The following is a 13,462-nucleotide window of genomic DNA, read 5'->3' as shown; positions in this document are numbered from 1 at the left end:
GGCAGACAAGGAGTCTGGTGTGAGGTAAGTCAGATCTCTCACACACCTTACAAGCCTCACTTAGCTAAGTGGCAGACAAGGAGTCTGGTGTCAGGTAAGTCAGATCTCTCACACACTTACAAGCCTCACTTAGCTAAGTGGCAGACAAGGAGTCTGGTGTCAGGTAAGTCGGATCTCTCACACACCTTACAAGCCTCACTTAGCTAAGTGGCAGACAAGGAGTCTGGTGTCAGGTAAGTCGGATCTCTCACACACCTTACAAGCCTCACTTAGCTAAGTGGCAGACAAGGAGTCTGGTGTCAGGTAAGTCGGATCTCTCACACACCTTACAAGCCTCACTTAGCTAAGTGGCAGACAAGGAGTCCGGTGTCAGGTAAGTCGGATCTCTCACACACCTTACAAGCCTCACTTAGCTAAGTGGCAGACAAGGAGTCTGGTGTCAGGTAAGCCGGATCTCTCACACCTTACAAGCCTCACTTAGCCTCAGACAAGGAGTCTAGGTAATCCGGATCTCTCACACACCTTACAAGTCACTTAGGTGTCTGCGTCAGGTAATCCGGATCTCTCACACACCTTACAAGCCTCACTTAGCTAAGTGGCAGACAAGGAGTCTGGTGTCAGGTAAGTCGGATCTCTCACACACCTTACAAGCCTCACTTAGCTAAGTGGCAGACAAGGAGTCTGGTGTCAGGTAAGTCGGATCTCTCACACACCTTACAAGCCTCACTTAGCTAAGTGGCAGACAAGGAGTCTGGTGTCAGGTAAGTCGGATCTCTCACACACCTTACAAGCCTCACTTAGCAGTGGCAGACAAGGAGTCTGGTGTCAGGTAAGCCGGATCTCTCACACACCTTACAAGCCTCACTTAGCTAAGTGGCAGACAAGGAGTCCGGTGTCAGGTAAGTCGGATCTCTCACACACCTTACAAGCCTCACTTAGCTAAGTGGCAGACAAGGAGTCTGGTGTCAGGTAAGCCGGATCTCTCACACACCTTACAAGCCTCACTTAGCTAAGTGGCAGACAAGGAGTCTGGTGTCAGGTAAGCCGGATCTCTCACACACTGAATTGATGTCTAGTTTACATGGAGAAAGACCAGCATATGTTGCATGTCTCTTACCTGAATAGAATGAGGAACTGGATTTTAAGAGTATGTGACCAGGGGGCTATTCCAAAGGGCCATCTTAGTGCTAAGATAAAGGAATCTCCTGTACATGGACTTATGATAGTTGTACAGGTAAGGATGAGTTTTGTAATGAGATCCTGGCTGATTCCGTGTCATTCTTCCCAAATGGAGTGGATTATTCCTTCAGCTCAAGACCGCCTCCGTGGTGTAGTGGTTAGAGCATTCACCTGGAGAGCGGAAGGTCGCGGATTCGATCCCTGACCACGTCATACCAAAAGACGTTAAAATATGGTACTTGTTGGTCCCTGCCTGGTGCTCGGCATTAATGGGTACATCAAGGACTGGTCGGCTCGGAGTCAGTATAATGTGTCTGAGTGGGGTATTCATGCTTCACTGCGGCATGGTATCTCAGTGGGCTAGCACTATAAAACCAGCTTAAGTCTGAGCTAGTACAAGCAGCTGCACATACACATACACACGCATGCACGTCGTCATATGAGCGAAATATTCTCAAGCACGACGTAAAAACCATTTTCACCTCACCTCACCTCACCTTCAGCTCAGACAACTGTATTGCTTGGTCAAGACTCCATTATTCAAGTAGAAGTGTGATGTGAGGCAAGATGACCATGCTCACACTTATTCACTTTGCCACCCCTCAGGTGCTGGGGTTAGCGTTGGTCCCCAGAAACTTGTAAGGACAATAAGTACAATGGTGATTTACCCTGCAGAGTAGGTGGAGAGTAACTGCTTGGCAAGCTTAGCTCAATGTGTGTATTATCTTTCAGCATCTGGAACTGGGAGCAGGGCACTAGACTCAGCTACATCATCAACGACAATCCCAAGTCCACCCGCATCACCGCCATGGACTACATCAATGCTCACGACAAAGCATTGCTGATGTGTGGATCAGGTAATGCCTGCCAGGTCCTGTTTTCGTCTAACTGTTTAATGAATGCAGTGTTTGTAGTTTAGGCCACCACTGTCCTCCATATGTGAAGTATTTGTGAATTATGGATTTTATCTTACAGATGATGGTGCAGTGAGAATCTGGCGGAAGTATATGGTTGATGATGGCAAAGGGAAGGAACTGGTGACAGCTTTTCAGGCACTGTCTGATATGCTGCCATTATCTAGAGGCAAGTTCAGCCCTGTAATTCTTTGTCTGTCTGGTCATGTTGGTGCACAGGCAGCCCAGATGTCTTGAATGAAACACAAATTCACAATGACTGTTTCTAGGTTGATCAGCCTCATACCTGTTGGCTAGTAATTCACCAAAGTGGTAATCATCAGTCTAGGACGCTTTATAAACTACAGTTCAAATCTCCAATCCAATCCAATCCTAACCAATCCAAGTCTGTTATACACACTCTGACTATTGTACAACTAGACAATGAGCCCAGATTGTCGGGTGGAGGAATCATGCCGTGATGACCCTTCTCTCTGTGTTCAGGTTCAGGGCTTGTGTGTGAGTGGGAGCAGGACTCCGGGATGCTGCTGGCTTCAGGCGATGTCAGGATCATTCGACTGTGGGACACGCAGAAGGAGATGAAGTTACAGGTACCTGCCTTCCAGTATCCTCCTTCCATTAGCTTACTCAAACCATGACTTGGTCACCCCTCGTGGATGCCAGAGAGTAATGGTCGCCACTGCCCATTAGCTTGTTGTAAGGGATGACTGGGGATGTCAGCATTTCAGATGGTGTGCTGTCATGCCCAGGAAGGCTGTTGCTCATCATTCAGTCTTGTCACAACCCATTCTCTTCCCACAGAGGTTGGGTGGTGGGGTAGCCTAGTGGTTAAAGCGTTCGCTCGTCACGACGATGACCCGGGTTCGATTCCCCACATGGGTACAATGTGTGAAGCCCATTTCCGGTGTCCCCACCGTGATATTGCTGGAATATTGCTAAAAGCGGCGTAAAACCATACTCACTCACTCACTCACTCACTCCTCCCACAGAGGTTACTCAAGTTATATCTTCCCACGTAACCAGTGATCATTCGCAAAGCCTCGGTAATTTCCGTATGCTTCGGGAAAACTAGAACCTTTCCCTGTGCGATGCGCAAACGTTTCTTCTAGACAGAACTCAGTTGTGTAATGGCAGATCAATGGTGTCTCCATCACCCTCATTGGCAGCGGACACACTAGCCAATAAATGTCTTGTGTGTCACATCAACATAAGTCATCGGCAGAGGAGGGATATTTGTGGCCCCACTTTCTATTGCTAGTTTCTGATTTTCAGTTAAATCATGAAATACCAAATCTATCCTTCGCATATTGATCAACTAACTCCATATTGGATCTAAGTAGATATAACACGTGTTCTGTTTGGATGGCAAGAAGGGAGATAATTTGTGTTGCGATATTTTGCTGCGAGGGGATTTTACGAGAACCAAGAAATATGGCCGTATTAGAACAGAGGTTACGTCTGAAGATATGACTTGAGTAACCTCAGTAGGAAGAGAATGGTCACACCCACACTTGTGTATTTTAGATTGCTGCTGTGAAACATTACATACTTTCTTAAATATTTCTCAGTGGGGATTTCTGGGTAGATTTGCTCAACACAAGATTTGGTGGGTATTTCACCACACAGCCATGATGTTTTGCAGGATATTCCGACCAGTGCGGACAGTTGTGTAACGAGTCTGGCATGTGACTCAATGGGCAGATCACTGCTGATTGCTGGCTGTGGAGACGGCACTGTTCGGCTCTTTGACAGGAGACTTGCTCCAACAGAATGGTGAGATTGGACATACCTTTATCTATCAAACAAATATTGAGTAGTCTTATGTTTTCAAGGTTAATTCTTTAATGAAGCAACCCGTGAAGGTCCGGTTAGAACTGATCTTCAGTATCCCATGATTGTCGTAAGAGGCAACTAACGGGATCGGGTGGTCAGGCTCACTGACTTGGTTGACACATGTCATCGGTTCCCAAGTGCGCAGATCGATGTTCATGCTGTTGATCTTTGGATTGTCTGGCCCAGACTCGATTATTTACAGACCGCCGCCATATAGCTGGAATATTTCTGAGTGCGGCGTAAAACTAAACTCACTCACTCACTCACTTTAGTGAAGCAGAGGAAATCTGGTATTTCTGTCTGCGTACTGTGTCCCAGTGCCATTATATAGCCCTCTTTCTGAAGGAATATTTTCACCATCATTTGAGTGCATGTATAATAGTGTAGCTGCTTGACCAGCATGGTAGTAACACACTTTCATCGTGCTTACAGTCGTGTGATGTATAATAGTGTAGCTGCTTGACCAGCATGGTAGTAACACACTTTCATCGTGCTTACAGTCGTGTGATGTATAATAGTGTAGCTGCTTGACCAGCATGGTAGTAACACACTCTCATCGTGCTTACAGGTGTGATGTATAATAGTGTAGCTGCTTGACCAGCATGGTAGTAACACACTTTCATCGTGCTTACAGTCGTGTGATGTATAATAGTGTAGCTGCTTGACCAGCATGGTAGTAACACACTTTCATCGTGCTTACAGTCGTGTGATGTATAATAGTGTAGCTGCTTGATGACCAGCATGGTAGTAACACACTTTCATCGTTATGGTGTGTGATGTATAATAGTGTAGCTGCTTGACCAGCATGGTAGTAACACACTTTCATCGTTAACTTACAGTCGCGGTGTGATGTATAATAGTGTAGCTGCTTGACCAGCATGGTAGTAACACACTTTCATTGTGCTTACAGTCGCGTGATGTATAATAGTGTAGCTGCTTGACCAGCATGGTAGTAACACACTTTCATCATGTGTGATGTATAATAGTGTAGCTTACAGTGGCAGTGATGTATAATAGTGTAGCTGCTTGACCAGCATGGTAGTAACACACTTTCATCGTTAGCACAGTGGGTGTGATGTATAATAGTGTGGCTGCTTGACCAGCATGGTAGTAACACACTTTCATCGTTAGCACAGTACAGTCGTGTGATGTATAATAGTGTAGCTGCTTGACCAGCATGGTAGTAACACACTTTCATCGTGCTTACAGTGGGTGTGATGTATAATAGTGTAGCTGCTTGACCAGCATGGTAGTAACACACTTTCATCGTGCTTACAGTCGTGTGATGTATAATAGTGTAGCTGCTTGACCAGCATGGTAGTAACACACTTTCATCGTGCTTACAGTCGTGTGATGTATAATAGTGTAGCTGCTTGACCAGCATGGTAGTAACACACTTTCATCGTGCTGTATAATAGTGTAGCTGCTTGACCAGCATGGTAGTAACACACTTTCATCGTGATTACAGTATGTGATGTATAATAGTGTAGCTGCTTGACCAGCATGGTAGTAACACACTTTCATCGTGCTTACAGTCGTGTGATGTATAATAGTGTAGCTGCTTGACCAGCATGGTAGTAACACACTTTCATCGTGCTTACAGTCGTGTGATGTATAATAGTGTAGCTGCTTGACCAGCATGGTAGTAACACACTTTCATCGTGCTTACAGTCGTGTGATGACGCTGAAGGAACACTCTGGCTGGGTGGTCAATGTACACCTACAGAAGGGATCAGAAGGAAAGATAATCAGTGCCAGGTAGGGGGCAGTTACTCAGCAACACTTCGTCCACTGCTGTCACATTCATGGAATCGTGTCAGTATTCACAAAATTTCAAACATGCCTAAAAACAAGTGAATTTAGAATCATGGACTAATATCACTAAATCAACTGTTAGTAATGATAGAAAAACCTGTTCATCAAGATATATTAAGCATTCAAGGCATAAAAGGTGATCTGTTACACTTTTTCCGAACTGCATGCCCCATTCTGATCATTGCTGTCTCCATCAGTGCTGGCGGTGACATCAAGATGTGGGACCCGCGATTCACAGAGTCAGTCCGGAGCTTTTCCACCCAGTCCAGCATTACATCCATGGCAGTCCACCCTCGGGCTGATGTTATAGCATGGTACGTGAACATTGCCAAGTACACAGGTAGCAGTCTTGGACTGATGTTCTGGAAACAACACTGTACATAAGGGCTGACTAATGAGGGTGGAATGTGACCTGTGTGTCTTAGCACTTCAGTAACAATCTACCACAGGCTCATCTTTCCAAGACTGTTTACTGGCTACAGTAATATACCTGAAATAGTGTTGACGTTAGTGTAAAACAGCATTCACTCTCTCAATTCACACTGGTTCGGGATACTGGAACTGTGGTGGGAATGTGTGCTTATTATATTGTTATGGAAGACTGCTCTTCCAAAATTGCACCTGACCTGAGTTATACCAAGTTGAGAGTTAAGGATCTATGGATTTGCTTGAAGTGGCTATATTGTGGTGTGTTGGTTTCAGTGGGTCTGTGAATCAGTCCATCAGTGTGTACAACCAGAGTGGAGACAGCCTCAGTCTCATCAAGTACCACGAGGGATTCCTGGGCCAGCGCATCGGCACCATCAGCTGTCTGACATTTCACCCATACTTAGTGAGTACAACTCAACACATTTTCTTTAGACAGGCGGATCTGCTTGGTAGTCATCAGTGGTGTATCCATAACTAGATGTGGCATGGTATCTCGGTGCACTAGGTCACCCAGTTGTCTTAGCTGTGGCAATTCACTGTGCAGAGTTTGATTGCCTTGACATGGCTCGGAATTTCATTCTGCTTTGACTCACTCACTCACTGATTTCACCCCAGCTCACATAACAGAGGGTCACCTTTGAAAAAATGTTCAGCATGAACAAAATGAGCAGTAACACAATAACAATCTTTGCACTTGTGTCACAAAAAGAAGACTTACATTTCAGGAGGATCACTTTACTTGCTCTCATTGCTGAAATGTCTCCAGGGTGTTAGGCAGCTGAATGTTACATTGATAACCAACTTTCCAAGAGCCATATGCAATGAGTTTACTACACTTGACTGAAAGTGTTATTGCTACAGACACAAGGTTTTCAAACCAGAACTGATGTTATTGATGAAGCAAAATAAATAGCTATATTATAATTATAGCCAGAGGTTTGGGACTTTCTGTTTGAAGTTGCATGGAAATATGTGAGGTGAGGTGAAATTGGGTTTAACGTCGTGCTTGAGAATATTTTGCTCATATGACGACGTGCATGTGTGTGTATGTGCGGCTGCTTGTACTAGCCCAGACTGAAGCTGGTTTTATAGTGCTAGCTCACTGAGATACCATGCCGCAGAGAAGCATGAATACCCCCATCAGACACATTATACTGACTCTGAGCCAACCAGTCCTTGATGTACCCATTAATGCCGAGCGCCAGGCAGGGACCAACAAGTACCATTTTTAACGTCTTTTGGTATGACGCGGCGATCGGATCAAAACCACCACACCACGCGGCGGTCCTTTGTAGCAGTCTCGGGCAGACCGTAGACGCTCTAACCACCACACCACGAAGGCGGTCGCATGGAAATATGTAGTGGTATGTAACAGTCTCTGGGACTTTCTGAAGATGTATGTGGAGGAGTTGCTTCTTTATGTGTCCAGTGTTTGCACAACAGATTTCTAGTTTCCATGTGTTTGTCTACAGGTGAGGCTGGCGGCCGGCAGCAATGACGCGTTTGTCTCCGTGTACTCCAGCCCGGCTAAGAGGAGTTGACGTTAGTGTTGACTAGCATTGAGAGAACCGTCACATCTACTGCCACGACAGCTGCTGTGTGTTCCTGAATGTTGTAGAGAAAGTACGACCACACGTTTTGTAATACTCCCTAGACCTTCTAGATGTTTGTCAATCAAAATCTCTATTACACCTGTGATGTAATAGTTAAAAGTAAATGAATCCAAAATTGGTGGATGGAAACATGATTAATGTGGGGATTAATTAGCAATGTGAGCACATTGCTTCAGATAACAATTAAATACATGAAATCACACTGGAAATGAAACCTTTCTCTTCATAGCAGTGTTTGTAACACAATAAAGTAGCTTGTTTGACTGTAAAACCAACAGTAGCTCTACAATTTCCAACTCATGCTTGGGGCTGGAGTTGTGTTACATGTACATCAGAAATGGACAGGACCGCTTCTGTCCTGTGAAAAAAAGTTGTTTGATAAGTTTTGAATAGGAAAGTAACTCAGTCTTACATGAAGGCCATGTCCTTTGAATGATGCTGAAATTCTTGGTTGCATTTTTACAGTGTTTAGATATGTGTGAGACTGTAACTGAATGGTGCTCACAGTACTGATTAATGATGATGTCCTTGATAAATTTGCTCTTGTAGTGGCTAAATCGTGCAGCACTAGCATGGCCTCAGTGTGTATCTGAATTATCATGGTACTTGTGTATGAATTCCATGAAAGATTCCAGCAATATAACAAGACTATATCATCAGTGTATGCATCTAACACATTATCACTACCACACACTTAGTGTTTGTCACATAATACTGAAGAAAGATATGTTTTTCGTTTTCATTCATTTTCATAAGGTGCACATTTGAACAGACTATTGAAGGTGTGGTTTCACTTAGGTTACTTGAAACTAGTATCTAGGAAGGTAGCAGGTAGTGATGATGAAACATAAGCAACTGACTTACGTCGCTCATTCAGAGAAACACGGTTGAGAGTACTGCATATTGAATGATAACAACTGTCAACAACTCAGGAAGAGTCAACACCTGGTTGATAGAGTTACATACTCACTGGCAAATGTTACACCTTGAATACTCCTTATCTACCCTATTGTAGTACATACATGGCACTATTTGATGCTGGAGGTCCAATTTGGGAATATTTATGGGTGGGCTTGCGGAATGATATTGACTGAAAACTATGTTCTGAAGATTGAGCTTGTTTGATTAGTTTGTTTTGAAACTCCTCTACCCTGAAATATGCATCCTGTTAAGAATTTGTTCTTTGTCATTATGTATTTTCTCAGATATTGCTGTGAAAATCCAGAATTGTGTGGTGCAATAGGTTTGTCAACATGATAAAACTGAAGTGTACTACATGATTCTAATGAGAAAATCATCAAATGTGCAATAGTACATTCATGTACTAGCTGTTCAATCAATCATCTCCACAGCAGTATGATCCGGTATATTTCAACTGCCATAGAAGTCCCAAGATTTAATATGAAAAAGTGGCATTTTAATAGGTGATGAAGCATTGCATTTCTTGTAGGTTACATATGGCCATCTTGGTGGTAGTGCTACACAATAAATATTAGTGTGCTCACCGGTATGGAAGGGTCACACAGTATATATTGCTATGTTGACAGCTGTGTTGACAGGTATTGAAGTGCTACACTATTGGCTGTGATGACAGTGCTTTGAGAAATTTTAGAATGGTTAGTAGATGGTGATCTCATCATTTTGTGATAATTGTCAAGCTTGTACATATTCATTGTTTTAAGTGTGCCATCCCTGTGTGTGCATGCATGCATTTGTGTGTGCGTGCATCCGTGTGTGTGTGTGTGTGTGAGAGAGAACATGCGTGCTGAGTGAGTGGGACACATACTCTTGTAGTGTCACACAAGACACATGGGGTTCCCTGCCAGAGATGTATAGGTACATGGTGGCAGAGACACATGGTGGACACCGGACATCAGGAGCATATCATTTCTTTGTAGATTACCCATCTTTATCCTGAATTACAGGTCACATATGACAGAAATGACCTTGATGATTTTCATTATTTGATCAGAAACTATTTCATACTCAAGATTCACAGGCACAAGATGAGTGATTTTCACAACTAGATGTCCTTCCTTGGTTGCCACTCCACAATGCTATCCTAGGCCCATGACAACTTAAAAACCATTTAAGCATGGGATTTACAACAACCTTTTAACTATGATCATATTGTGGAACCGGGCCCTTGACTTCAGATCACAGATACAACTGTGATGAGTTGATTATAATCACTAACTATATGTAATACCCAAGACATACAGATACACCCTTGGGATAATCTTTATCCCTGACCAGATGCCCTGGGCTTTCAGATCACAGACACAGCTTTAGTTCCTTTACACATATACCTCATAAACATAGCTATGGCATTTCCAACTTTCACAAGGTGTTAGTATAGCAAGATGGAGTGGTGGGCAGCATGATTATGACTGGGTGTAAAACATCTGTGAACTTACATCAGGCTAGTTTGCAAACCACCATTTTTGTATGGTTTGTAGGATGTTCTATAGTACTGTCGGAAATAGAAAAAAACTGTTTTTAGGCTGTTACTCTGTATCCCTAAAATTTACACAATTGCAAATAGCATATGTCGAAATAACCCACTTCGGCCTAACTGGGCGTTCAGTGGGATGCGTAATACGATATCCAGAAAAGCATGTTTACTCGTAAAATCGGGCAAAAGTTAGAAAAAATATGAATAGCTGCTGAAAACAATAGATCAGACTATAGATGGCAATTAGGTCGCTCAGCCAGGTATGACGACGGACCGTGCATGTGCTGCCTACAGGCACAAGGGGTCATCTCAAAGATATTTTGTGCTTTTTCATGTGTGTTGACTATGTCTCATCTATTGATTAACATCTTACGTGTCTTTCTTTCATATAGTTTCATATAGTTTATGTTGAGATATGTAAAAGAGTATGATACCCGAAAACCATAGAAACGCATCGTAGTATATAGGTCGCATGACCACCTGAAGTTCGACAGGACTGGATATTATTTGTAAATTGTTACGACGTGCCGTGTACCTCCCCAGTATAATTGCCCTAAAGGATTATCTTATCTTAGCTGATATCTCTATCCCCAAGCCCGACCCCCCAGGTTTCGCTTTTGAGACGGCCCCTCCTATCTGTTTCTTTTTATAGTGACAGTGAGACTGCATGGTAGCTACATCCTTAATAGTTTCGGCATAAAAATTATTATTTTTTACATCAGCTATCGTTGATAATGAATCTACGTCTAATTTCAAATTGGGCATTTTAAAAGTGTCCTTTGTAATACAATATCGTGGCACACTAATTTGCATAAAGCCATGGTCTGTTCCAAATAAGTCTTTTTGGACTTAGAAAAAAAACGCATTGCACATTTCTGCACTAATTTCCCCTCAGTAAAGTCCTTTTTCTCCGTTTCCTATCTCTCTACCACCGAGACTGTAGTTAGCTGAACTCAGGTTAACAGATATTTCACACTTTCACATATCAACTACATAAATTGTAGAGATAAATGAGAAAATACAGTTTTTTTCTATTTCCGACAGTACTTTAATACATGACCTCAGCACTGAATGACACATTAAGTTGACGCTATGTAGTCAGATTGTCGTATTGGTCCTGTCATCACTCTCAAGCTATAGAGGACATTTTTCAACACAGTTGCAGGATTAAATCTGACCAAACAAGCATATGAACTTGGTAGAACAGGAAGCATGTAGCAAATACATCAGAACTGAATCATAAAGATATTTAATGATTACTTTTTCTGTCGGTTGTAGAACCCTTAAGGAAAGTGTCATGACATTAATTGTGATGATAACAATGTCCCCATTTACACCTTTGATAAGTACTGTGTTCTTGTATGATGGTGGATTTTTGTCAGCATAATACTGAAAGTTGTTCATCCTGCGAGTCATGTCTCACTTCTGTTGTGATAAATATCTGGACAAGAAAATACAAGCTGTTATTGCATGAATCCAGAAGGCACTGACAAAATACAGAATGTCAAGCTTCATGCATGTTAACCCCATTTCATCCTGTATTTGGCTGTATATCTGCTGAGAATGAATTGTTATGACTGTTCTGTTATGTTAAGTTATGTTTTGGTGCCAGGCCAATCGTTACTTGTTACATTATTGACATAATTTAGTCTTCCTGACCTGGCACTATTTTGTAGCTTCAAAATTCCATTTTATATATTGTTAAGTTTTGGTTAAGCTATAGATTATTTCTATAAAGTGCTTTCTTTCCTTGACATTTATTCAGTGTATTGAAATTTTATTTACCCTTTAGGTGCTACATTATCTAGATTTACATAACACAGGTTTCAGTCTCTGCTAGCTTGTCCTGTCTAACTGATTCACATTACATGTGTTGTAGTCTATCCTAGGTTGTCCAACCTAATTGATTCACATTACATGTGTTGTAAGCTCTGCTAGGTTGTCCTGATTCATATTACGTGTTGTAGTCTCTGCTAGGTTGTTCAGCATAATTGATTCACATAACGTAGTGTAGTCAATGCCAGATTGTCCTGTCTGATTCACATTACAAGTGTTACAGTCTCTGCTAGGTTGTCCTACCTAATTGATTCACATTACATATGTTGTAAGCTCAGCTAAGTTGTCCTGCCTAACTGATTCACATTATGTGTTAGACTCTGCTAGGTTGAACGATATGGATACATTTTCAGGGATTTAATCTCACCTAGCAATACGTAAAAGACAAAAAGATGACGCTTATTGTGAGAAATACCATTTGATATTGTAATATAATAATCATTTTATTGTGTTCAAATGTACAGATGATTGTAAATAAAAGGATTATGTGATTATGGGCCTGAATCGCCTTCAGTGTAAATCTGTGTTAATTATGTAAATAATACTAAAGAATCACTTGTAGATAAATTGAAAAGTCAATAAAGAAAGTGTCAACCTTCTTTGTTATGTTCTGTTTAAAATTCAGTTATTTCTATATCAAGTATATCTTCTTATTCATTTGTGGTTTTGCTGCCACCCTTGATCTTCTTTAGCTTAGAGACTGTCCATGTGGTAGCTTGGGCCAGAAGATCATGACGTGTCACAATATGTGCTATATTATTGGGAACTTAAGTGTTTGACAGTAAGTAATTATACATGCCAATCCTTATTATTTACATAAGTCCCTAAAAAATGTATGTTATGGTTCTGATATCAGTAATCTCAAAATTAGGTTGCATAAGTCAGGGATTCTAGTTTGTTTTTTTTATACAATTTATAGTGTTACATTCTGCCATTGAATTATGAAGGAAAACATTTGTTGTGTATGAAAGTGTGTAGATTTTAATTTTAATCATAAAGATTATCACCAAAACGTCATCTATGTTCTTTACCCAATATACCGGTTCTCAGAAAAAATATTACAATATCAATCCTTTGAAAAGCATACAGCGGTATACCATTAATACTGTGCAGTCCTGTCTAGGGCTGCGCAATATAACCGGTTTACCGGTTCAGACATGAAATCGATACGATATGAAACCGGTATTTTGACATGCATTCGGAAAACTTCGGATATTGCCTTGTTTCATGTGTGCCAAATATTATTTACATTTTTATTTTGTCAGGATTAAAAGTTTTTATTAAAGCTTAATCAAACATGATTTTGTTTTGTTTTTGCTTTATAAATCAAGCATTAATTCGAGTATAAGTATTTTTATTTTTTTTAAATAACTTCTTGCAATATATTG

General features: G+C 41.6%; 1 protein-coding gene across 1 annotated transcript in view; it reads left to right on the top strand.

Annotated features, from left to right (window-relative positions):
• LOC124263219 (regulatory-associated protein of mTOR-like) overlaps nt 1–12,673 on the top strand; it is a 48,247-nt gene extending 35,574 nt beyond the window's left edge. The window contains 9 exon segments of the mRNA XM_046697807.1: nt 1,912–2,036; nt 2,155–2,262; nt 2,577–2,683; nt 3,736–3,866; nt 5,598–5,684; nt 5,939–6,055; nt 6,444–6,573; nt 7,643–10,253; nt 11,283–12,673. Coding sequence (XP_046553763.1) covers nt 1,912–2,036; nt 2,155–2,262; nt 2,577–2,683; nt 3,736–3,866; nt 5,598–5,684; nt 5,939–6,055; nt 6,444–6,573; nt 7,643–7,711 — 874 coding nt within the window. The 3' untranslated portion in view covers nt 7,712–10,253; nt 11,283–12,673.
• Nucleotides 12,674–13,462: the final 789 nt, after the last annotated feature.

Source organism: Haliotis rubra, unplaced genomic scaffold (genome assembly GCF_003918875.1).
Source record: "Haliotis rubra isolate DU_JTF1 unplaced genomic scaffold, ASM391887v1 Scf871, whole genome shotgun sequence".
Classification (NCBI taxonomy): domain Eukaryota; kingdom Metazoa; phylum Mollusca; class Gastropoda; order Lepetellida; family Haliotidae; genus Haliotis; species Haliotis rubra.
This window is presented reverse-complemented; position numbering and strand designations above follow the sequence as displayed.